Below are 26537 nucleotides of genomic sequence, written 5' to 3' on the forward strand. Positions count from 1 at the left end.
CCAATTGCAGCTCGCATCAAATTCAAAGCACTGAGGTTTGCCTACAGAACAACCACTGGCTCTGCACCCCTTATACCTAAACTCATTACTCCAGACCTATGTACCATCCAGAAGCTTGCGTTCTGCAAGCGCATGGCGTCTTGTGGTGCCATACCAAGGAGGCACAAAATCACTCTCACAGACCTTTACCTGGACTGTTCTCTGCTGGTCGAATGACCTGCCTATCTCAACCCGAGCTGCTGAGTCTAAAGCCATCTTCAAGAAACGGCTGAAGACACATCTTTTTCGGCAAAACTTGACCCATTAAAGGGTTAGTTCACCCAAAAATGAAAATTAAGTCATTAATTACTCACCCCCATGCTGTACCAACCCCGTAAGACCTTCGTTCATCTTCGGAACACAAATGAAGATATTTTTGATTAAATCTGAGAGGTGGATCACTGCTACATAGGCTGCCAGAGGGAATGAAACTTGACGGCCCAGAAAGTCATTAAAGAAAATGTTTAAATATTCCATGTGCCTACAGTGGCTCAACTATAAGTTTATCAAGCGACGAGAATACTTTTTTCCCGAAAAAAAAAACATAATAACGACTTTATTCGACTATTCCTTTTCTTCCTTGTGGGCCTGAGACGAGAGTTCAAGAGATTTCCACGACGCATGCGCGAGAACTGAGAAGAGGACGTTCTTCTTCTAATACTTCTTGTTCAGTTCTCGCGCATGCGTCGTGGAAATCTCTTGAACTCTCGTCTCAGGCCCACAAGGAATGAAAAGGAATAGTCGAATAAAGTCGTTATTATGTTTTTTTTTCGGGAAAAAAGTAGTCTCGTCGCTTGATAAACTTATAGTTGAGCCACTGTAGGCACATGGAATATTTAAACATGTTCTTTAATGACTTTCTGGGCCGTCAAGTTTCATTCCCTCTGGCAGCCTATGTAGCAGTGATCCACCTCTCAGATTTAATCAAAAATATCTTCATTTGTGTTCCGAAGATGAACGAAGGTCTTACGGGGTTGGTACAGCATGGGGGTGAGTAATTAATGACTTAATTTTCATTTTTGGGTGAACTAACCCTTTAATACTAACACTTACTATACATATACATATACATACATATATAAAACCTTTCTATGTGTACTGTGCTGGATTGACTGGGACTGGTCACGGCACTTGCATATTGTTGCCCTTTTGTTAGTTTAATCGCTTCTATTGCTCTCCTCATTTGTAAGTCGCTTTGTATCTGCTAAATGATTACTGTAAAAGTATAATGTAATGTAGCCTAAATATTTGAATAAAAGGCTAAATTAAATCTGTTCATCATATACTGTAAAGTGATTGTGTTTCTTCAGAAAATTGTGAAACCGCTCAATTCATATGGATTAGTTTTATGATCTCTTTATAAATATAAAAAGTAGTTGCGTAGCTGTAAATGGGACAGAAATCTCAAGATTGTTTTTCCAATATGTTCATTTGTGTTCCGAAGATGAATGAAAGTCGTATGGGTTTATATCGACATGAGGGTGATTACTTTTATTTTTGGGTGAACTAACCCTTTAAGAAGTGAGTTTGAACCAATCGTTTGAATCAATAGGTCAATGACTCACTCTTAAAGAAATTCACTTGTCGCCACCTACTGGTGGAACGGTGTGCATTGTAGGAAGAGTCACTTTTTGGTAAACCTTCCTGGTAAATCCCCCACTAATGCATACTGACAGCAAAAATAAAGTGTTACTACAATTAATTAAACATATATAATAACGTATACGTGAATTAGACACACACTGGTACTACACACACACACACACACACACACACACACACACACACACACGCACATATATATATATATATATATATATATATATATATATATATATATATATATATATATATATATATATACACAATCTATCGCCTCTAATTAGACATACAGACTGGTACAGATGTACATGTGTGTATGTGTGTGTGTGTGTGTGTGTGTGTGTGTAGTACCAGTGTGCGTCTAATTAGAGGCGATAACTCCCCCTAGCGCTCCACACTGTAATGAGTCTCAGTCCCTCCACCTCTTCTGCCAAAGTGTATCATGTGTGCTCCGCCTGTAAATGATACTATCATTACTGCCGTCAGATTGGTCGCAATGCATGAAAGTGGGTAAATCTGGGCACAGTGTATTGATCGTCGGATCATTTTATCGGGGATGTTGGCGTGGCCACTATTGGTAAGTTTCTACTCTAGCCTACCTATTGTCTATTATTCTGTGCTCACTGCATTGATCTAAATACAAGTGATCAGCTTTTGGCGTTAGAAGACACTGGAATGCATGCTGTTAAAGTTCTCACGCCCAGCTGCTGTCTTTAAAATTACAGATTTAAGTCATTGCTCATACAGTGTATTGATTATAGTCCTTATGGCAGGGTTACAACGAAAATCATTATTGATGCTTCCTGACTAGACGAATTAACCCGTAAAATTCACTGTGAAAATTCATAGGTAACTAATAACACTATCGATACATTACACTTGATGCTAATGTAGAAGCACCTGTGATGCATTTCTGTAACATTTCCTCTAATAACAAAAACACATTTTCTTATTGTGCAGTGGGCTGACTTCTTAATATATTCATTAATCTCGTGTCTCGTGGCATTGAGTCGCCTCCAAAAATGCCTCTGGGTGGATCACGCTCGTACCCAGTAGAGTGCTTGTTTATATATTTCTTTGTTGTTTTATCGGATGTATTAGAGGCAGTGATTCCCCTCTTTAAAGCACATGGTTGGCATTCCATTGAGTTGGGTGATGTATCCATGACTAGAGATGTCCGATTCGCCATAGAATTGTTCTTTTGAGCCGAGTCATTTTAACCTTTCTGTGGAACCAATTCTCAAAGCAGCAGAGCAAGGAATGGATTGACAAAACATTTAATAAAGACAGAACTAAATATAGTTTTACAGCTGGGGAAAGTGATATAATGATAACATATAACCATGGAATGACCACGGAATTGAAGAAGAAAAATCATCTGGAAAAAAAAGACTGTTAAAACCTATGATTAAAACCAGCCTAGGCTGGTTGTTTTATATGGTTTAAGCTGGTAGTAGCTGGATTCAGATGGTCTTCCATCCTGGCAAAGCTGGTGTTCTGTCCTGTCCCAGCTTGACCAGCGTAAACCAACCTGGGGTGCGTTTCCTAAAAGCTATGGTCGCAAGTTCCGTCATTACCGACAAAGATGAATGGAATTTGCGACCATAGTTGGCTGACGATGTTTTTTGGAAACGCACCCCATATCAGCTAAAACAAGTGTCCAAAATTGTATACATTATTTTAAATCTTAAATAATGTAGTGTTTTTATTAACATTTTATTGTTTTATTCCTATTTTTATTACTTTTATTATTACATTTTCTTATTATTGTATTATACTTTTTTCATAATTTAACATCAAAATGCCACTGCTTCTGGAGCACCATGAGCTATGAAACGAATCGGTGAATCTCCTTTCAACCTGTCTATTGAAATGAACTATCCAAACGAACCGATTCTTTCAAATGAACCGGTCTTCCAACGCTATCATTTACGCCCATAAGGCTACATGCGATTTATGACCTCTTGCGGTTCCCGTTTCTTTTCTTCATCACTGAGTGTTCTTAGGCGGAGGGGCTGCACTCGAAATTATTATTGCAAAATGAAACGAATATATGTTAAATATCAAAGTGGATCATTTTTGTTTTGAATGCGTGGTGCGGGTGGAAACAACGAAAGGCTTGCAGGAATGAAACAGATAATTGTGCCTTTTTTACGTTGCGTAAAGAATTGCGTTGGATTAGGTGCCGCCAGAGGGTAAATTGATGCGTTTAACTTTAATTCTGATTGACTAATTTCCTTTCTTTTGTTTATAAGGTATAAATCATATAATCATGACAAAAAAGGGGTGGGGTTGATTATCTTTAAAAGGGTGCATGGGTCTGCAGTAGGCTATTAATCTATCTCCTTTTTTTACATATAGGCTACTAACACTTATGGATGTGCTTATTATGATTGCTGGCTGAGTTTACTATTTAATTTCACATTATTCTCTGACTTTGTTCTCTATTCTTAAGTGTGGAATAACAAATGTTTGCTGTTGTTAAAACTAATGTTTAGTCAGAGCATCTCTCCAAAATTAAGTGGTTTGTAAATTCTTTTTATTGGGCATACACATAGGCTACTTTTTTCTTCAGATACAGGTGTCCTTACTGCAAGTTGTTATTGTAAAATGTGGTCTGTAACATGCTCATTATCTTAACTTGCTTATCAAGTGACATGTCTATTGCATTGAGTATATATAATCACTGTCACTGTGATTATGTTCCTGGGTCAACATATTTTGTCAATCCTGGAACAACATTCCTGTGCGAATATTTAGTCCTATCCCTACCCCTTAACATAACTCTACTCATAACTTATCCCTGAAATCAGAGGTAAATTATATGTGAATAACCCTGATGTAGAAGCACCTAACCCTTGATGTAAGCCTAAATTTGACATAAACTGTAAACTTGTCCCTGAAATCTGATTGATTGGTTGGAATGTTGTACCTGGTGAAATCACGTTTGTTCACCATGGGATCACACTGCTCACATCTGATGTAAATTCCCATCTCTTGACTTCCTTGTGCTTCCTTTTGCTTCTTCTCTTTCTTAAAGAATCAGTTCACCTCAAAATGAAAATCCAAGATATCCATGTCTTTCTTTCCTCAGTGTAAGAGAAAATTAGTTTTTTGATGAAAACATTTCTGGATTTTTAATAATGGACTTCAATGACAACCACTGTTTTGAAGTCCAAATCAGTGCAGTTTCAAAGGTCTTTGAAGTGCTTGAAACGTCTGTGCACGATCGCAGCTGATGAAGAGAGTCTTATCTAGCGAAACGATAGGTCAATTTAAAAATATATATCTATATACTTTTGAACTACAATTGTTCGGATTGAGCTGATCTGCAACGCGCCGGGAACTACGTCATCACGTTGAAAGGTCATGTCAATGTCGCCGGCGCCAGCGGAAGTACCACCCCACTCGACCGTGCAAAGGAGGATAGTTCAAATTGTATTGGTCGCTTTGTAAACAGTAGGGCGGTACTGGCGCCGGCGACATGGACATGACCTTTCAAAGTGATGACGTAGTTCCCGGCGCGTTGCAGATCAGCTCAATCCGCACAATTGTAGTTAAAAAGTATATATATATTATTTTTTTTGAAAATGACCTATCGTTTCGCTAGACAAGACCCTCCTACTCAGCTGCGATCGTGCACAGCGTTTTCAAGCACTTCAAAGACCTTTGAAACTGGATTGATTTGGACTTCAATACAGTGGTTGTCATTGAAGTCCATTATTCGAAGAAAACATTTCTGGATTTTTCCTCAAATTATTTTCTCTTCCACTGAGGAAAGAAAGACATGGATATCTAGGATAGTGAGTAAATCATTAGGAAATTTTCATTTTGAGGTGAACTAATCCTTTAAGGAAACTACTGCCAGCTAATCTAGGCCAGATAATAACATTGGACCCTCATATCAATGAATTGTGAAATCTGAAATTGTTAAACTTGAGTTAGTGTTGTGTTAGTAACAATTTTGCATACAGCATGTGCATTTCTGATATGTGTTGTTTGCTGTGTTGTTCTGCCTGATAAGCAGTAGATGTGTGTGTTTCTTCTCTTAAAGCATTAGAAATAAGCAATGAGACAGTCTTTCTTGTAAAGCAGACATTTTGTCTTTTGCACATCAGAAAACAACACAACACTCACTTGCAAACTCTGGCTTTTAATCTGTCAGTTCAACTCTTGCATTTTATATCTGACAGCGCATGAATTATACATTGGCCTATCTAAAAGTTTGATGTTCACATGCACTAAAATAACACTAAACTTTATCTCAAAAACACTGCAAAGAAACAGGTCTCCCACATTGTTTTTTGAGTACCTGGAATGTATTTATAAACCATCTTTCTATTGCCACACACACATTTGCCACACACATGTCTTTGAAATTAGATCATTTCTTATGTTTAATACTTCAGTGTTTCATTTTTGATTAGTTTTTTAATAAAAAACAAATATCATTGTTTAAAAAGTATTCCAAAGAAGAACACGGAAAGGCATGGAGCCTGAAAACGTTGGACTTGATAAGAAATTCAGAAACTCACTCACACACACACATTCAGTTTTAATTTCATAGTATGTTATACTGTCCACCACAACATGTGTTGACCTGGTAAGACTTCTAGCAAAGGCTTCTTCAAACAGCACCCAGGAGCGTTAACAACACTTATCATGGGGCAGCCTTGCTGTAAAATGCCTCAAGAGCTCATGTTGGCCTTAGCTGCAATTACTATGCTAACCACACAAGCATGTGGTGATTTTACAGTGAGACGAAGAGCGATGTGAAAGACGATGGGCTATCCAGCCAGCGTCAGTGGCCTTTCAGGCATGGACAGCAGTTAGCACTCTTAAAAATAAATTGAGAGTATAAAAAAAAGAACCTTTCAGTAATCTGTTCTTAAAAGAGCTAGTTTCTTCTTAGTGTGAAGATCATTTTAATTTTAAGATTAATGGTTTATTTATTTGTATTAATTCATTGATGGTTAAGGTTCTACTTGAAACATTCACTGCTGATAGAATCTTTATTTTTAATGAACAGTTTTACACTAACTATCACTCTGGACAATACTCAAAAGTAGGTGTTTGCATGTGCTTATATCTAGAAATAATAAGTGAGTATTTGTATACAGAATAATGCTGGTTTGTATGGCAAGAATAATACTTTAACCATCCAAATACTTAAAATACTACAGAAGTGTGGTGTAGCTAAGGTTGCAAGTGTGAGAGTTGGATGTTTCACAAGCGCATGAATGAAATGACTTAGGAACATATGAATGAAAGTCCATCTTGTAAAGGAGGACTACACTAACAGCAGCTCTTGTGATGTTTTGACTACTATTCGTGTGTGTGTCTGTCTGTCTGTGTATGGTGGTTTCCCCACATCTACTCCTTAGAGACAGACTGCACTCACAGTTTGAGAAAGAGAGCTGTTCTGTGGATTGTGCTGGCTAAATATAGAGCTACCAATGTTTCTGACACAATTATTTAATTTCCATCTGGCCTCAACACCCAGATTAAAGTGAGGAAGGCTCTATAATGCATTTTTTTCTATTTTGTAGTCTTACTCGCTGTGCCTCTCTTTCTCATTTCACCATAATACACACAAGTAACACCAGGTAACTTTTCAACCTTCATAATATATTTCCAAGTCTCTTGTGATGGTACATCGACTTACAATAGGTTGAATGACACGTCTGCCATAGCCTGACGGGGTCTGTAGCGTTTTTAATCGTACTTTTAAAATTCGGGTTTCGGGTAGTAACCGGCGAACAAAGAGAACTACAAAACTCGACTGCTTTACGGGATATACGTCACTTCCACCACCACCCCCACTTCCTTAAAATCGCAGAGCTGTCAAGTGTCATACATTGAGCGTGACAGTCACTCATTTCGGTCTTTTGTCACGCTCTCCCGCCACACATTGTATTTCTCACGCTGAAAAATGATTTGTAATATATTTAATATGCCGCAGCGCCCAAAACTCTGGCCGCGCCGCTCACACTGTGGAACAGGCATGAATTCAAGCGCGTCTTCTCTGGTGTTGTTCGTCTGTTGTTGTTAGCCAATCAGAAAATAGCAGTATTGTATCTGGGTAACATTTAACGCAACAACCAATGACACCCCGTAGTCTGGGGTGTTTTTTTGTCTGCCTGACTATGTTACGGAAGCTATCCTATCCTCCGTTTATCTTCATGAATCAGGTAATGATTATTTGTCTTGCCTCAAGCTATAATGCAAATCGATTTGTAAAATTTGCAGATTTATTTATGGTAGCTTGATATTATAATATTGACGATATATGGTTATTATCTACCACTCAAACATTGCATTGAAGTATCATATAGATTCAGTAAAACGGTAACCAATAGACTAGGCTACTATAATGACACTGGCTTGTAAACGTGATCATCGCGATCATTTGTCGTTAGAAAAAAAATAAAACCCATGAAATTATATTCATATGACATGCTGAAATATATGCCACTGTACCTGGGATGAAGACATTTCACACGCGACGCAAGCAGAACACCTGCATGTGACCTCCTCCTACAGTGTTCAGGGATATCATGGTTGTCAACAAATGCACGATGACAGAGTTTACGACAGTAGTAGAGGACAATACTGTTTCCCAACTGTAGGGGGACCCCGAGAGCAAAAGTTACCTGGTGTTACTTTAATCATTGTGTAAAATCTATGGATTCATTTTGGGCTATTTACATTTTAACTAACAGATTAAAATTAGTGGCAGGAAATTAGTAGGAAAGGGGAGAAATGGTATTTGTTGCAGGCCAGAATCAAACCTGTGCCACTCGTATGAGCAGAATAGAAAAAATATAGGGCGGGGCATGATTTTGTCCATCAGGAATTGATTGGATCGGATCGTTGGTTGTGGTTTGCTATTGCAGTGATTTCATGCGAGTGATTGGTTGTCCCGCCCTCATGCTGAAAAACATGTCAAGAGAAGAAATGTTATCGCGAGAGGGAGGGGAAGTTATTTTGATTAAATATTAAAAGCGAACATGAATTAAAAAAAATAATGATGTGCATGGATAAATAATTTATAATAAACACTCCCATATTCCATAAAAAATAAGAATTGTCAATTTAGATTTTTATGGTGAATTTAGGATTAGCTGATATTTGCAGATATGTGTATATATGTATTATCTGTGTATATACATGAGTACGTACATACCCGGTTTTATTTAGATTTATATATGTCAGTACATGTACAATACATGTGTGTTTGCTTTTATGTGTCAGTCACGCTTGCTCAATCTAAAGAATACAGTGTATTTTTTCTCTGCTTCTGTACCTTTCACTCTCACTGTCCCTCCCCCCTTCACTCTCGTTCTTTCTACTCTCTGATTCTGTCTTTCTGCCTGTCTTGTATTCTTGTTTAGTAAGGTGAAGAAATGTTATTGTTCTGCCTTTGATCATCCATGACTGCCTCTAGGGCAAATCTGAAAGTCTTCTGTGTGCATGTGTGTTTCTACATGTATGTGATATGCATTACTCAGCATTTTGAACATATGTTAAAGGCTATGTTGGCTGAGTGGACCTCTCTGTCAAATGATGTGTCTTAATGCTGTAGGTGTAATGGCTGTGAAAATCTGAGTTTTGATGGCTAAATGTAAAAGCCTCCAGGGACTCTCCTGCTCCAGTTAGCACTACATTCTGACTATATGCTCTAGTAGCAACTGTCCATCAGCTCACATTAAAATATGCCACTGTTTCTGCAGCGTATGACTTACTTTCTTCTGCAGAACACAAAAGGATTTTTTTGTAATAATGCTGGTTGCTCATTTCCAATAAAATTACAATAAATGGGGAATGGATATTTTGAAGGGCACCAAAATATTATAAGTGTGACATGTCTTCCAAGTCCTGTGAAGCCATACAATAGCAATGTGTTACAGACAGGCTGAAATTGAAGGTCACTGGTCATTGAAGCAAAATTTCTTTTCCAAAATTGCAGCATTCGCTTCAAACACTAAGTAGATGTTCAGAGCCATGAAATTCTTGTGAATGTAATGGTGAAGATACTGTGCCCATTTATGAGACCATAGGCTGAGGCCCAGACTAATATTATGATTTGAAAACTGGGCCCAGACAGAAGATATTTTGAAGAATGTTTTAAATGTTTTTGCCCATGCAATGAAAGTCAGTGGGGTGCAAAACTAACAAACGCCATTGGCTTTCATTGTAAAGACAAAAATAGATGTTTTTTTTGTTTTTGTGTTCCACATGGGGGAAAAGACATGAGAGAATTTTTGTTTTGGGTGAACTATCCCTTTATAATAAAAACAAAAAAATACAGAGAGGTTTTGTTTTCACAAATCAATGTACAGTCTCACAATATACAGTAAGATCACTTACTACAGTATGTACACCTTTTTTTCCTTTTGTTTTTATGTTCTTTTCTATGTGCGAATTTGAATTTTTGATTAATACGAATCTTAGTTGTATCGTAAATACACACAGTATCTGAAATACAAGTGACAAATGTTTCTAAATCTAATGTTGCATCTCAATTTTTTAAAAATTAAAAAGCACAGAGGAAAAAAAAAGAATAAGCCCGAGATTTTTTTGGGGGGGAAAAAACTGAACATGCCTGCTGTTCGTTTCTCCCGTTTAGGCCTATTGTTTATCTGAACTCTGAAAACTGATTAAAGTCAATAGAGCAAGCCTGGTAAGATTAGAAAACGATTCACCCAGAATTAGGAATCTGTGTATCCCAGATTTCAGATTTCAACATCTAGACAGATCACGTATCAAAGTCTTCAAAACCTTGCATTCCTGCTTTTTACAAAAGAGATTTATTTGGCCTATGCTGCCCTGTGAAATATGCAGCAACCCTTGAATTGTCTCCAGAATAGTAATGGATCGACACAGTGTTAAAACTGAGATAAGAAGAGTGAAACCTGTCTGAAGTTGTTAAACATTTGGCTGTAATTGCTTTCTTCTCCTTTATGATAGGATATAATAATTTTTTAAAAATGTTAAGCCCCCAGCTTCACTAACCTGATACACTTTCTGTTAGTGTATATGAGTGTACACGGAGTAACTTTAGAGGAATTCTTTGTGTGTGTGTGTGTGTGTGTGTGTGTGTGTGTGTGTGTGTGTGTGTGTGTGTGTGTGTGTGTGTGTGTGTGTGTGTGTGTGTGTGTGTTTGTTTTCAGGGCACTATGAGGTAACCCCAGAGGAATGCTATGTGTGCTTGTCCAGGTCAGATTTCTCCCATTGATAAGAGAAATGAAGACTTGAAAGTGGTCAGTGGTATCTTGGCAAACTCACATACCACACATTGATCAGAAACGTAGTTTATCAGTAAATTACCTGTAAATTCTTAGATAAACCAGCAATTGAGACTATCATCCCATTTAGGGTAAACCACATGTTCAAAATAATTGTTTTCTTCTACAGTACAAAGTTTACTATCATTATCTTCTGATTTCAAGAGGATGGTATACATACCTATAAAATATACAGATCTTGATAGGCTTAAAGAATGCAATTAGAGTAAATATTTGCAGTGAATAGCGCAGTGAATTTTTTGCTGGACTAAATGTATTAAATGTAGGCTAGGCAATTTTGGAGAGGCTAGCAATAGCAAGCTATCTTTAAAAGCATTCGATCCCAACCTCCCTTCAGAGTGCTCTCCAAAGCTACGCCTCCTCCAAAACACATAAACGCACACAGCCAGAGCAGAGTCTGCAAAGCGCCACGAGAGACCATGTTCTGTCATGAAACTCTAGATGGCGCAGGCTGATAGGTCCTTAACTCAATCTGCTTGCAATCAGATCATTCTCTATAGAGCACAGCTGATGTATCAGCAGACAATGAGCTCGCTGCTCAACTTTCAAATACTTGGTCAGCATTTGATGTAGCAGTTGCAGCACCTTCAGAAAACCTCCAACTTCCCCAGCTCCACCTGTATAGATTAGGGGTGGGGGAAAAAATCGATTCTTAGATAGTGATCGACCGATATTGATTTTTTATAACCGATACCGATACAGATTATTTGCATGTGTATGTGCCCGATAACCGATATGCAGAACCGATATTTATTTACTTTTATACTTCTGTTTTTGGCACAATTATTACAACACAAAAGAACTGAACAAACCATTTTATTTATAACAATCACTCCCTCCTTGCATACAAAAAAAACCCTTGATATTTATACACAAATAAATAGAGGGGTCTGAGTCCAAAAAATAAAGTGCACTGTTACTAAGTGTCTTTGTTTAAAAATAAAAGCTTTGATGAGGTAAAAAATAAAGCACAAAAACTATTCTAACATATTTGGATATGTTTATTTGTTTTCATAAATGGTAAACTAATCAAATTACAATAAAAACATTTATATTATTACATTATATAATTTATATCTAAATTATACATATCATTTATAAGCATCACAAGCAACAATGTTAACAATAGGCAAAATAAATGTTAAAAGTCTAATGTTTTCATATGGAAAAAATAATTGACAGGGGAGTCATATCACCTTTGCAGAAATGTAATTCATTTTAAACAGTTTTAGAAGGTTTTATGTGCCGTTTAATAGGTTTAAACTAAGAGTGAGGAATAATTCACTGGGTAATATTAATTCACTGCATAATATTAGCTGGAATAGCCTATAACATCAGGAAAGTAACAAACAAAACAGCATACATCATTGCATTTTCCAACTAGTATGTTATTAATTATTATTAATATTTTTGTCGGTCTAGATCATGAAATGCTTTATGACAAAGTGCTGTTTATCTATGCATTTACACATAACTATAACATTAGGCTATACGTTACTCAACCGCGATCGCGTGTGCAGATAATAAATAATTAATTTCCACAATGCGGTATATTTAGATGTGTATTAGCGAAATAATTGCTATGTAGTAAATGATAATATAATCTAGGGTGTTTAAACAAGATAATCTTGTCAAAAGTTTCATTCAGTGGCCGTGCTTGAGCATTCCTGATCATCAACCCAGTGAGTGCTCAGCAATATGAACGATCTTTTTTTTCGAGACTAATGGTGAGCAAATACAACAGATAGAGAATTAAATTCAGCGCTTTTATTTTCAACATGCACTCATGCATGTCTGTTTTATTTAATTAATGTAAAGTTACGTCTTTATTGGGGAAGGACGTGACGGATTACGCTACGTGGCTCAATGAGTTCGTCTCAATTTTTTAGAACCAAGCTGCATAAATAAACTATATCAGGAATTTATGTCTCAAATCTCATTTCTGCATGTCTGTTATGTTAAATAAAGTTGAATAATTAAAGCAAAGCAAGTAGAACATATACTTTACCTGTGCACAGAGTTGTTATTGACTGATCTCCTCAGACGCGGGCTGCAATGGCGGAATTCTCAAAACGGCCACAAGATGGCGCCGTTTATCGGAAAATCCGATATTACAAAACCGATTCCCGATTATGGGAAAATGCTTAAATATCGGGAAAAATATCGGTAAACCGATACATCGGTCGATCACTATTCTTAGATGCATCGCGATGCGGACGTGGACGATTCTGAATCGATTCACAAATGTCAAAAATCGATTTTCAAAAAAAAAAAATTTTTTTTTTTTAGATATGTAGCCTATTTATAATGACGTAATATTGACGGAACGCAAAAGACGGAACTCTGAAGCGCGGAAGTGCAGTGCCCGGACCGTCTGTCTGTGGCGTGCGCACATAACAGAGACGCGATGGCTGAGCGCGAAATCCAAACACCCTCCTCGTTAAAAGCTGACGTGTGGAAATATTTTGGCTTCTATGAAGTTGAAGGGGGAAAGGAGCTGGACAAGAGCCACACTAGTTGTAAGCTTTGTAGAATAAAACTAAAATATTTCGGCAACACGACAAATATGAGAAGCCATATGACACGTTTCCACCCAGAGGAGGAAAAACACTCGGCTGTACCAGAGCCGTTTCTCTCTATGGCTCTGGGCTGTACCGGTGTTCAGACGATTTCTGCTGCCTTGTCGAAAAATGCTACCCAAACGCGAATCGATCATAGATAATGTTGATTCATTCTCTATTGTTTCCATAATGGTGTAAATCTCACAATATTATAACATCGTTATTTCATTTTAATCAGGGTAAGTGTATGGGGAGCATATTTGGATATTTTAAATGAACTAGCAATTATCACATTTGATATAACAAGTAAAAATGATATTATTATATGAAATAAAATTATAATAAAATTCGAAGTTAAGAGTACAGTATAATGTACTGTTTTTATTTTTAAAACGGTGTGAAAAGTAAAAATTATCATCAAATATTCATCTTTGACCTGTCAAAGTTTCCTACAAGTATCCACAGCAAGGATGCATAGATTTATGGGCGTGGTAAGCAGAAGAAAAATGAGTCTGCACATGCACCAGTAAGTAGCACATCTCGATGGGTAGCATGAATCGTCAGAACACCTGTTGTTGTTATATTATTAATTTACTACAAGTATGCTGCTAGTTCAGGCACACATTTATTTTCCTGTTGGTTCTTTGCAATGTTAATAAAATATATTGTACGTTAATTCTTTATGGGTCATTACTTTGTACTTTTAAAGCAAAGTATTTATATTCACACACACACACACACACACACACACACACACACACACACACACAAAAGATTCAGATAATCGATAATCGCTTTTGAATCGAATCGCAGGCCTCTGAATCGTAATCGAATCGAATCGTGAGGTGCCTAGAGATTCCCACCCCTAGTATAGATCTGCTATGGGTAATTCATGTATGCTATATTGTTCAGCAGCAGCAAGTCTTACCCAACACGCTGTTGTGAGCAAGTATGTATTGGCAATAGCAAGATCCGTACTTACTCTGCAGCAGCAGCAGCAATAACAGCTGTAGCGTAGCAAATCTATTCTACCAAGACCAAACATATCAACTGTAGCAAGGTTTAAGGCTCAGGGAAAAATGAGGCGGGAACCAGTGATCGTTCAACAAACTTAGACAAAATAAACAAACAACAAAATGAAACCATCACAGATGACTGCCTCATAAATTAACAACAACACATAATCCAGGCCTGGTCCTCTCTCGTCTTGCACTGTCGTCTCTCCTCCTTTTATCCCTCCGTATCTCCTCGCAGGTGACGCTCATTAGCACTCATGCCACCAGAATTGCTCCGTTCCCACGATTCTCGGCTCTACCCTGATTGCCACATCAACATTGTCATCCATTAGCCTACCATGCCAAACAGGAAATGGCAGGAAATGTGAGAGGAAGAAAGTATAATGCCAAATTTAATTCCATCATGATGATCATGCAAGTGACTTATGATGGAATAAATTTGCTGTGCCATGCCGTGATCAAATTTTTAGACTTAAATCCTCTTATAGGTGTGTGTTGATGTGTTGGTTGCTTTCTTTGAGATGGCAGGTGGCACTAGAGCTTGTGTGCACTCCAAATTAGTAATTTATGAGTGGATAAATCAATGCACAAGGTCTGTGCTGGAAGTCTCAGCATAGAGCCTTGATACTCTTGGCTTGCTAGCCTCATGAGACTCTTTAATGACAGTGTGATGTTAAAAGTTTTTTCCTCCAGAATAACTGTTTATGTTTTTGTTCAGGGCTTATGAATAACATTACCAGGCCAGCATGCTGGCTTGGCTAAATTTGATTGAATTGTGTGGGAAAATGCATATGTCTGCTTTGCGTTGGTGTAGCATCGCAATTTCAAAGATCAAATTTAAAGCAACGCTATGAAACCGAGCACCCAACAGTAGGGATGGGAATCGAAAACCGGTTCCACTCGAGAACCGGTTCTAAATTTTACGATCCATCGATATTGTATGCCCTCGACGTTAACGAGTCCTCTTATCGATGCTCCTGCTCTGAGTCAGCCATAGTATGTACAGACCGTGAACTCACAACTGTCCCTTTTGTCCTTTATCAAGCACCATAGCACCGCGTCCAAAGATAATCTTTGTCCTGCAAAGTCTTATTTGATCAGTGAGTAAAATTGTCTCTCTCTGGTAATGTAGATGAACCGCTGCGCTTGTGACAGGGCGCATGTTAAACTGATCGAGCAGAGAGAGAGAGAGAGAGAGAGAGAGAGAGAGCCCCGGTCGCGCGCACGCACTCTCTCTCTTCGGAGCAAGGCGAAAGTAGGCTTCACCGTCTCAAAACTAAGCGCTGTCTTCCTCTCTCCCTCGCACATATTAATCAAAATAAACGACACGATGGTAAGGTAGGGAGACTAAAGTTTTATGTGGAGCATTCGGAGATTTGTTTTTCCTGAATTGCCGCTGGGTGTGAATTGTGCTAAAATACGTTGCCTTATCTTCTCTGAAAAGTCTTCCGCACATTCAGCTGACATAATCACACTTCAAATAAACGAAAAAAAACGATCCAGTGATGAAATGTTTTCTGTGATGACACACATCTTGTGGGATGTCCCAACTGGCGGGATAATCACACAACGCGCACACGTCCGATAATGACACGTCCAATTCGCGAACTAATGACTCATTTGAACCGATTCGTTTTAATGAATGGTTAAAACAACTGATCTTTCCAACACTGAACTCACGGGACGTTTAATCGGTGTATAACTAATCGGTAACACTTTACAATAAGGTTCCATTTATTACAGAAATTACATAAAAAGTACAGTTTGCTTAGTCAAGTGTAAGCATTAAAACGACTTGTTTTCCCCCCCGAAAAAGACTAATTTTTCCCACACAGTGCTATCAGGAATCGATAAGAGAATCGTTAAAGAATCGGATCGATAAGCAGAATCGTTAGTGGCATTGATATTGATAAAATCTTATCAATTCCCATCCCTACCCAACAGTCTGTACAGAATTCCCTGAAGGTGAAGAACTGAGGACCAAAAAGGCTCAAACAGAACGGCTAAGCAAAATAGCTTCCACAAGAGTTCAAGTGAGCGGGCAATAGGGGCATAGTAATGAAAAGGAATATCTGAATAGTAATGAACTAGATATCCTAAGGATCATACCTTCCATTCTTTAATAATTTATCACTAGCAGATATATTCCAGCTAGGATGGAGGAAGCGTAAGGGAAACTTGTTTTTTGCTAGCAAAATAATTTTAGTTTGGCTTCTGAACTGGCTAAAGTTGAGCAGTACTGAACCAAATGCATCTTGAGCTTGTTGATGCCAGCTGAGGTGCTTTACAGTGCTTTAGGCTTTGCTGCTTGTTGTTTCTGTTCTGAATGTATTTGTACGAAAGTACGAAATGTGGGCTGTTAGGTTGAGTTTTTAAGTGTTTTTTTGTGGTTAACAAATGCGAAGATTTTTTATTATTAAATAAATAAAAAAATTCTACTGTAGCGATGCAGTAGTAAATCTAAAACTTTAATTTTTTTTGATAGTTTAGTGCATTTTTAAACATAAATATATAAATAGGTTGAGAGTCTAGGAAAACTAACTTGATAATTTGCAGTCTTTCACGGCAATGGCAGTCTTAACAATACATTATTGTAAATAAATTATTATTCTATGAAGAAAAGATTTTTATTTCTGGAACCAGACTACTGCACTGTATTGTAGTTCTTTTTTACTGACTTGAGGTAGCCCTGAACATTTTAAGAGCTCTGAATTCAGTAACGTACATTGTATTTGATGTATTTATGGTATAAGGAAGGAGTTTGTTAAAAAATCTCTTCCTTTCTCTTCCTCTCTTTAGGTTAATGCTTGATAACAGAAAGCCCCTAGAGACGATCCTGTCAACTTGCGCAACTTCATGTATGTCCTGATCATCGTCTGCACTTTCACTGTCTCTGCATTCCTCCCTCTGCTGTGTTAATCCAATCACAGCACAGACAGTATTGCCATGGACACGGATTCCATCCACTCTGGTTATTCCCACCACTCCAATAGGTCACGAGGGTCAAACAAACAGAGGTAAAGGGCTGAACTGCCTCATGTGCATTCACATACACATACACATGCATACAGTACACATCATACTCTCTTTCTCCTCTCCTCTCCTCTCCTTTATTCATGCAGAAAATGAATATTATCATCATAAAAAGATTTTGCATTTATTTCAAGCTTTAAGTGTATTAACGAATTTAAGTGAATTTGTCTGTGAAATTATTCCGTTGCTCATTAGTGACAGGATGTCTTTAATTACTTTCAGATTAAATTATTGAGAATTTGCCTCTGATGATTCTAAAATATTACTTTGAAAAGGTAATCAGTGTCATAACTCATTAAAGAAATTTTCTTGGTTAAAGGTTCACCCAGTCATTTTTCTTCATTCAGTCTCACAAATATAATTAATATGAAATATGCTCACATTAGATGAAGACTCTATTTGTGTAATTCTAGATGCATTTAAACAAACAAAATATAGCCTGTTAGGTTGAACTTCAAGATTTTTGTTTGAGTCCACAACAATTGTGAGATTGCTTGAGTGGTTTCCTATCATAAATAATTGTTAATGCTTGTATGCCTTTTTGCTCACAGATTTGGGGGCAATTTTAGTTGCTGTGATCTGAGCCAGAGAGTCCACAAATTCTCCGAGCTATCCTTGTCAGTGCTTTCTGATATGCTTTAATGCTTTTAGACAGTTTTGACCCCACCCACTGTAATTAGGAAGTTATTTATTGAGCTTCACTATTGTTAGGTTTCCTATAAAAACTCATGTGAAAGGCCCAAACAGGCCTGTGGAATTCCAGCATGAAAGCAGAGAATGTATGCGTCTTGAATGAGAATTCCACAAATGTATGTCGTCTTTCTGTTGGCTTTCAAACGTCCTGCCACTTTCTACTTGTGTATCTCTCTTTCCTTCGTTAATACTCCTATCAGTCAATAACTATTTTTGGATGAATTCGATCATCTATCATCTCTATATAATTGTGCCTGTTTAGTACTCAGTCTGGTTCTAATCTTTTGCATTGCAAAACTGGCTCGTGAAAGATGTGCAAATGATAGTTAAAATAGTGATTATTAAAACATATTCGCTTTATTTTCCACACACCAGTTTCAGACTATCTATTTCTCTCTGTCTACGTCTACAGCATACACTGATCTGGCCACTTTCCCTTGGCTCAGTGGGCAGGATCAAAACATTTTTGTCCAATTTCCAAACTAAGCTAAGCTCCACATTTGACATCAACACACATTTATAATACCTGGGTGGGGACGGACACCTCAGTGTTTCACCAGGGGCTATCATACTGCCTCTCCCATTCAGCCTCAACACCCAGTTTACATAACTTCTAATTACATTCCCATGCTTCCTGCAGGGTATTTACAATACTGCAATACACACAACGTTGTGTAGATCTGCACTGCTGGGAAAAGAGGCTTTGTTGTTTTATTCATTGATTGCATTTTTAAAGAATCTCTTTAGAAATTCAGTACCAATACCTTTAGCACTGTTAAAAGCAAATATAAAGAAGTTTAGTCTTGAAACCAAGAAGGGAGAACAATTAGAGAATATGGTGTAGTGTAGAAGTTAAAGATCTGTTTGAGCTTTAAACCCAATTTCAGGTAAAGTTTTCATTAAATTTATTTTTTTAATAATTGATTGTCCATCAATCTTGAACTTTGTACTTTGTTGAATGTTGTAGCAGCTGTTTGGCTTAGTCCCTCAGGCTCAGCTGTAGATGTTCTATAATACGACACAATCTCGTTCCCACTATGCCCAGGCTGTCCAGGATTAGAGTTAAGCAACAGGGGGTCGGGGTCTGTGATGACTAGCCGTAAAAGTACAGGAGCATTTTAAAGGTTGAATTGGAATTAATGTTTTAATATAAGTTATTTTAGCTTATCAAAACATGTACCTTTATAAACTGTCAACCAGTTTCCAAACTTAACAGTTAAAAGTCATTGTAGACAAAAGCAATTTTCTAATCCTCATAATGCATTCGCTTTACACATACTCACTGATCTTTAATCAGAGAGTCACTTTAGAACAGTATTGTTGAGTGGTTCTCAGCTGGTGGGTTGCATATCTGTTCTGATAGGGTCACAGATTAGAATGACCACCCGGTTATTGCTCTGTTGCAGGACAGTATGTTATTTTGCAGGACACGTGTGTGAGAGATAAAATGACTGGCAGTCAGTTTACCCAGGTTTGAGTGAAACAATATAGCCTATTTACTCTACAGAACCTATTCAGTCTGCCAAATATAATAAACTAAGCAACAGGTAAAAATCACATTTTATACTAAAATAAATGCTCTTAAGTTGCAACTTTTTTCCCTTTTATTAGACTATGCAAACATTAAAGGAGTTTTACCATATTCAGTGTATCTTGAACCAGTATTTGTTGTTGGATCTGGCAGGTTTAATCAGGATGCTCTTATCCAGAATGTGTCTAGATGAAGTCCTGGCTGGTGTAGCTGTATTTAACAAGTTTTTATGAGGTCCACACTAAATCCTTTGCTCCGCCTTGTCGTCAACAGCGGAAAAATCCTTCTCTACTAATGTGTTGCTTGATAAATTTCACGCTCTAGCTAGAACATACATCTGGGCACATGGATAAAAGCCAATCTTATCTTTAGTATTTCTTATATTTCTTATTGTAGTATTGTAAGGGAAGAAAAAAAATACTAAGATGGGACACAGCTTACGTCTTCCTGGACGCGGGACAAAGCTCCCAATTTGGTCACCCTATCACAGACTGCAAAAAAACAATGCTTACTTAAAATTTTTACTACTCGTCTTGTGCAGTGCAAGTTTAGTATAGTAAAACTAAAACCATAAAAAAAAACGTCTTGGAAAAAAAAGAACACTAACTGAAATAAAATAAAACATAAAAAAAACATTTTATTTCAGCTAGTTCCCAAGGCAAAATTTATCATTAAATAAATAACTTTCTCTAAATAAACTACAACTTAAAAACTATACAGGTATACATATTTTTTAAAAATGACAAAAACACAACAATAACTAAAATGTTGAAATGTAAATGAAAACAAAAAATAATAATAATAAAAATGTAATCTTAATAAAAAAAACTATAATAGTATATTAATGATATTAAAATAACTCTAATAGTGTTTTTTTTACGATGGTAAAATGAATAACTTTTTTTTTTAAGTATCATGATACAGTTTGTTTTGTGTAGTGAATTATTAGCTGAAAAGGTGAGAACCACTGGTATAGTTTATTTTTCTCCAGTCAAAATATTAAAATCCCAGAGTTGCATCTTCTGACGTCTCCAAAACCTAGTTTAGCTGCATTAGTTTATCAATATGCCAACGTCAAACTAAATTGACAGTCAAATTTTCCATGTGCCCCACTATTTTTGTTGCACATGTAGAGTGTTCCAAATCATTATTTTGTGAGGTTCTATGACCGTCAGGATGCTAGGTTGTGAAACGAGCATCAGTTACTGTAACAATATAATTTTCATGCCTCATTGCTGTATATTGTTAAATACAGACGGCGTGAGATCGAATGCTGTCTTTGGAGATATTTGCAGAGTTATTTGCTGATGTCAAGATTTACTTAGAGCGAGACGTCTATGTCTGCTTCTGTATAATAGAATGTGTGTGTGTGTGAGAGAGCGTTTGTGTTTATCAGTTTGGTTTTATTCTAAGGCTTACCAGACATTAGCTATGACTAAAAAGACAGGAATGAGCCAGAGAGAGAGGGAGAGAAAGCTGTGCTTGGATTAGGGTCGTCACAGCTCACTGCCTCTAACCCAGTTTGCACCAGATGCTCCAGCTAGGGCATGGACGAGACGGCGCTAGAGGAAGCCAGCACGTGTCAGTGAGAGGATGAAGAGGGAGAATGATGATGGTGGTTATCCTGTCATTAGTGTGAGTGTGTTTCCCTGCTCCCATCGCCATGGCGACAGCGTTTCCCTCACCTCCGTCGCTGTGTGTGTCTCTCTCGTGCAGTGAACGCAGCAGCAGGGATCGGCACAAATCACATAGCCGTGACAGCAGCAGCCGCTCAGACAAAAATGTCACCATCAGTGCATCGTCAGCCCAGCCACAGCAGCCGGATCAAGGCTCCGCCCCCACAGATGCCCAGGTGAGTCAGACACTGGATATATTTGAGAGAATCAATGTGATAGTGGGTATCACCATTGTGCCCTTGATGTAGATCCCTTAAGTTACTCCAGAGGAACTGAACCTGTACATTGCTTGAATAAAACAACCCAGCAGTCCCATGCTTCAGACTGACAAGGATTGGAATAAAGAACACCACAGACAGAGTGTAATCACCATGGGAAAATCTCAGAGTAAAGCTAGGAGTTGTGAAAAATATGGTACACCAGTGTTTTGCCAGATGAGAAGTTGATCTATGTATCATCATTTTACTCTTTTAATAAATTTTTAACTGTACCATATATCTCTTTTAATTTCTTTCATAACTGTTTTAATTTTCCTTGCTTTTATTTTGTGATTATTTTAATTCCTTTCTGTAAAGCACTTTGAATTGCCATAGTGTATGAAATAAGCTATGTAAATAAATTTGCCTTGCCTTGCCTCGCCTTGCCTAAAGCAACGAGGGGGCCTGTGTCGCCCGGCTGTTAAAAGAAAAGACGCAATTATATTAAAAAAAAATGAAAAAATCATATTGGAATTAATGTTTTAATACTAAACATATTTTAGCAAATCAAAGCATGTTTTTAAAAACCTATCATTTTATATAATAACCATCATATACCTTTCAAATAATTGGACTCACTACTTAAAAAATAAATAAATAACTTCTATAAAGAGGCTTCTCTTATAAACATTATCAACCCCAAAAACTTCTAACGGTACTGTATATATACTGTATTTTGTACATTTTTATAATTATCTAATCCTGATTTCACTCATTACGCTCATTCCAAATGTACAATAACAATAGCCACACATGCACATCATGTATACATATAGTGTATAGATGAACAATACAAACATTCTTGTTGGCTTTAATGCTGCTTTGCGTATGCATTTGTGCAGAATATATGTATGATGAATCTGTATGTGATGTCAAACGTGGGCATCTGTCATATAATGCTCAACCTCAGCAAACACTGGCCATAGTTAAAGAGGATAACAGGGATTTTAGACAGTGACATGCTCCAGAAAACAGAAAAAAATATTTTTTTATTGAATGTTCTTTGCTGCCAGAGTAATTCATGTGTGAATTGCTCAGTGTTATGCCAGATTAAATTAAAGGAGTATTCAGAATTTAAACCTCAAAGAAATGTAGTAACACCTAAAAAGGACAATTTAGACACATTTACAGCTCAACTAACAAATATTATTAATTTATATCGTTCTTTATCAAAATTACAAGCTTCACATTTGTGCTATTTTTCTGCTTGCCTGCCATTGCCCATTGTAAGAGCAAGCCACAGATGCGGTTCATGCTGTTTCACACCTCATGCATAAACAGCATGCAAGCGGTGCTGCAGCTTAACTGCATAAGCAGGCTTGCATTGTGTTTTCACACTAATATCGTTTCTGTTGGATGAATGAGCTGGAGCTTTATACAGAAAAGGGATTTCTGGGTTACCACAATGAGTATTGAGAGTGAGCAGTTGAGAATTATTATTACGAATGTGAGCTGGATCCCATTTACATCCAATCAGCAATTAATCCACAATAGAATCCAAACCCCAAAGATAATAAATGTTTTAAAGGATCTGGATTCAGTTGGATTTACTGATTTGCTGTGTTCGGGTGTTTGCCAGTGTGTAAATTGCATTAAGGCAGATGTATTTTTTTGTCAAATGGCAACATTGTGTTAATAAAATGGTTCATGGTGTAGTTTTCAATTGATTTTCTGCTGAGTTCAGCACACTAAGAGTTGCAAAAATAGGCTTAACAATGAAACTTTACTGGCAAAATAAATATTTGCAATCTTTTAATATTTATATATCTGTTTTCCTGTGATGTTGGTTATCGTGATGAAACAATAACCTCATTCACACTGGCATAGTGATTATAAGTGATATATACTGGAATACTTATTAGAGAGAAAATGATTACACAATCGAGTGTAAAGTGTGTGTGTGTGTGTGTGTGTAATGAGGAGGTTTTTTGTGTGTAGGCAGATATGGAAAATCGGAGCGACACACATCTCAGTATGAAGGGACGTCGCTTTGTACTTCCTATAGGGTCTCAGTTATTCTGACCTACTTGGCTCGCCCTCAGGGACAAAAGGCACACAAAGTTTTTATAGGTCCTCATGCCTGTCTAAATTAATTTGTGTGTGTGTGTGTGTATGTTAGAGGGCTGCATTGTGATTGGGTCCCGCGGGACCCAACGCAAATCTCGCGAGAGCGGGCGGTTTGAACTTTGCTGCGGGCGGGAATTGGCTGCTAAAAAAAACCCTGCGGGATCGGGACGCAGCCTAGTGGAGAATGAGATGTCAATAAATGACATGGAAAAGAACCTCAAACGAGGTATTTACAGCACAAAACGTAAGCAAGGCAAGTCTGACATTTGGAGAAGTTTCTCAATTGTTTGTGACAAAGATGGAAAGGAACTGGACTTTGTTCATTGTGACAAATGCACATAGGATATATATATTGACATTGACAATTGATGTATTATCACCGATTCCGACTTTTCAATTACAGCGATGTTTTGTATACTGTATTTTCTTGTGGTAGGCTATATTTGTTTCCCTCTCGGAGTGTTGTTTTGCTTTATGGCATCATATTTGCTGTGATGATAGGTCCACAACAGTGCGTTTTTACCTGTCCTTTTCATTATTTAAATTATTGTAGAAAGATGTAGACAGTGGTACGCCTGCATTAACTTCACTGTTGTTGAGATTTTCCCAGAAAACGACGGCTCATTAATTTAAGAAAGAAGTTGAAGAGGGACCCTCAAAAGATCTGCAATCATGTATTTGTATGTATTTATTTAAATCTATTTATCTAAATGTATTAGAAGATGTAGAAGAATAGCTAGAAAAACAGCAAATAAATAAAAAATAAATAAAAACATTTAAATAAAAAAATCTATTAAATAAAAATACATTTAGATAAATAGATTTAAATAAATACAAATACATGATTGAATTTGATCCTAAGATACGACTATCTTTTAATGATCAGTGCGTCAGATGCAGGCCAGGGAAACGAAACAAACAACCCCATGAAGCTCTTTAAAAATAGCAAAACAAACACGTGTTTTTTCCTGCGGGACGGGAGAAGACAAAATCAATGCATCTCTATTATTGTGCGGGAATAAATTCTAACCAGTTTTGCGGGTGCGGGCGGGAGTGGACATACATATTGCGGGACCGGGCGGGAGTGTAACACGTTGCGGGAGCGGGCGGTAATGGTCAGAAATTCGGCGGGCGCGGGCGGGAGCGGGATGAAGAAAACAGTCCCGCGCAGGTCTCTAGTGTGTGTGTCTGTGAGTGTGTGTGTGTGAGAACACTGTACATTTCTCTTGAAAGGACTTTAAGATATGGAAGAATTCCGATTGAACATACCTACACTGAACAATATTATAAACGCAACACTTTTGTTTTTGCCCCCATTTTTCATGAGCTGAACTCAAAGATCTAAGACTTCTTCTATGTACACAAAAGGCCTATTTCTCTCTATTGTTCACAAATCTGTCTAAATCTGTGTTAGTGAGCACTTCTCCTTTGCCAAGATAATCCATCCACCTCACAGGTGTGGCGTATCAAGATGCTGATTAGACAGCATGATTATTGCCCAGGTGTGCCTTAGGCTGGCCTCAATAAAAGGCCACTCTCAACAACCTGATCAACAAATCAGCAACCTGATATATATATATATGCATTCACTACCATTAAGAAGTCTGGGGTGAGTAAGATCCAAGTAAGTCTCTTTTGAAAAAAAATTATACTTTTATTCAGAAAGGATGCATTAAATTTATCAAATATGACAGTAAAGACTTTTGTTAATTTTAATAAACAATTCATTAATTAAATTGTTAATAATAATAAATATTTTTTGGGCACCAAATAAGCATATTAGAATGATTTCTGAAGGATCATGTGACTGAAGTGTGAAGTGAAGACTGCTGAAAATTTAGCTTTGCCATTACAGGAATAAATTACATTTTAAAACAATAAAATAGAAAACAGCTATTTAAATTGTAATAATATTTTACAATATTGCTGTTTTTACTTTTTTGTAAAGTTTTTTCAGTTGTGCATATGCAAACAAACATGTACCTTCCAATAGCATCATTTCAAAATTGTTAAACATTAGGTAGGTTTCATCTTTTCATAGATCATTTAAATTACAACGGCAGATCTCTTGATATAACAAAGGGGCAAATGCACACTGGTTTATTTGATAAAAATATCATAGTAACCCGAGGAAAGCCCCTGGCACTGCTAACAGGTTAATGCCGTGCCCTTGAACGGCTGTCAGGTCTATTCTTCCCTGTGTAATTTCATCATGTTGGCTCTGATCTTCTTTCGTCTTCCTGTCATTCAGCCTGGGCCTCTGGAATGTTGTCTCCAGTGAGGAAACTTTAGACGTTAGTGAACAGAATGACTTGGAATAGCAAGCATGTAAGTCATAACTGGTGTGCTAAGAAAGGGCCTGTGTTTATGTTTGCTTGTTGTGCCCTTTGAGTGTGTCTTTCTTGCAAGTCTCATTTTTATTTATAAAATGATCTAGCACTGTAATTTGATTCAATGATTATCAAAGGCTGCATAGATATATCCATTGCTTCAATCTTAAATTAAGGCACATGGTGATATTGTTGGATAATCTAATGCCTCTATAGAGTGCTGCAGTTATGACATATTTTTAATATTTTAATACATTTTTAAGCCAAAATACAATTGCCAGGAGTAAAAAGTTAAGCATAGGCTACAAACAAACGTCAACACCATCAAGCTTCCAACAACTCTCTCACTCTTTTTAAAAAAAAAAAACATTTCCCCGGAAAATTTGAGATAGAATAGTTTGGAAGAGCACAATTATAAATACAA

The 26537-nt window shown here is 37.2% G+C and overlaps 2 protein-coding genes across 4 annotated transcripts in view; both read left to right on the plus strand.

Moving 5' to 3' along the window:
- LOC143723295 (ladderlectin-like) overlaps positions 1 to 26537 on the plus strand; it is a 259996-nt gene that overhangs the window by 146297 nt on the left and 87162 nt on the right. The window lies entirely within an intron of this gene.
- vangl1 (VANGL planar cell polarity protein 1) overlaps positions 2053 to 26537 on the plus strand; it is a 49361-nt gene continuing 24876 nt past the window's right edge. Inside the window, exons 1-3 of one of the 2 annotated variants that reach the window (XM_077215457.1) lie at positions 2053 to 2218; positions 17326 to 17543; positions 21500 to 21635. In XM_077215457.1, the coding sequence (XP_077071572.1) occupies positions 17473 to 17543; positions 21500 to 21635 (207 nt within the window). In that variant the 5' untranslated portion in view covers positions 2053 to 2218; positions 17326 to 17472. Of the gene's footprint in view, positions 2219 to 3588; positions 3837 to 17325; positions 17544 to 21499; positions 21636 to 26537 lie in introns of those variants that run through there. The other variant, XM_077215458.1, reaches the window with a different exon arrangement.

Source organism: Siphateles boraxobius, unplaced genomic scaffold (assembly GCF_051911475.1).
Source record: "Siphateles boraxobius isolate OS27281-9 unplaced genomic scaffold, OSU_SipBor_1 7, whole genome shotgun sequence".
Taxonomy (NCBI): Eukaryota; Metazoa; Chordata; class Actinopteri; order Cypriniformes; family Leuciscidae; genus Siphateles; species Siphateles boraxobius.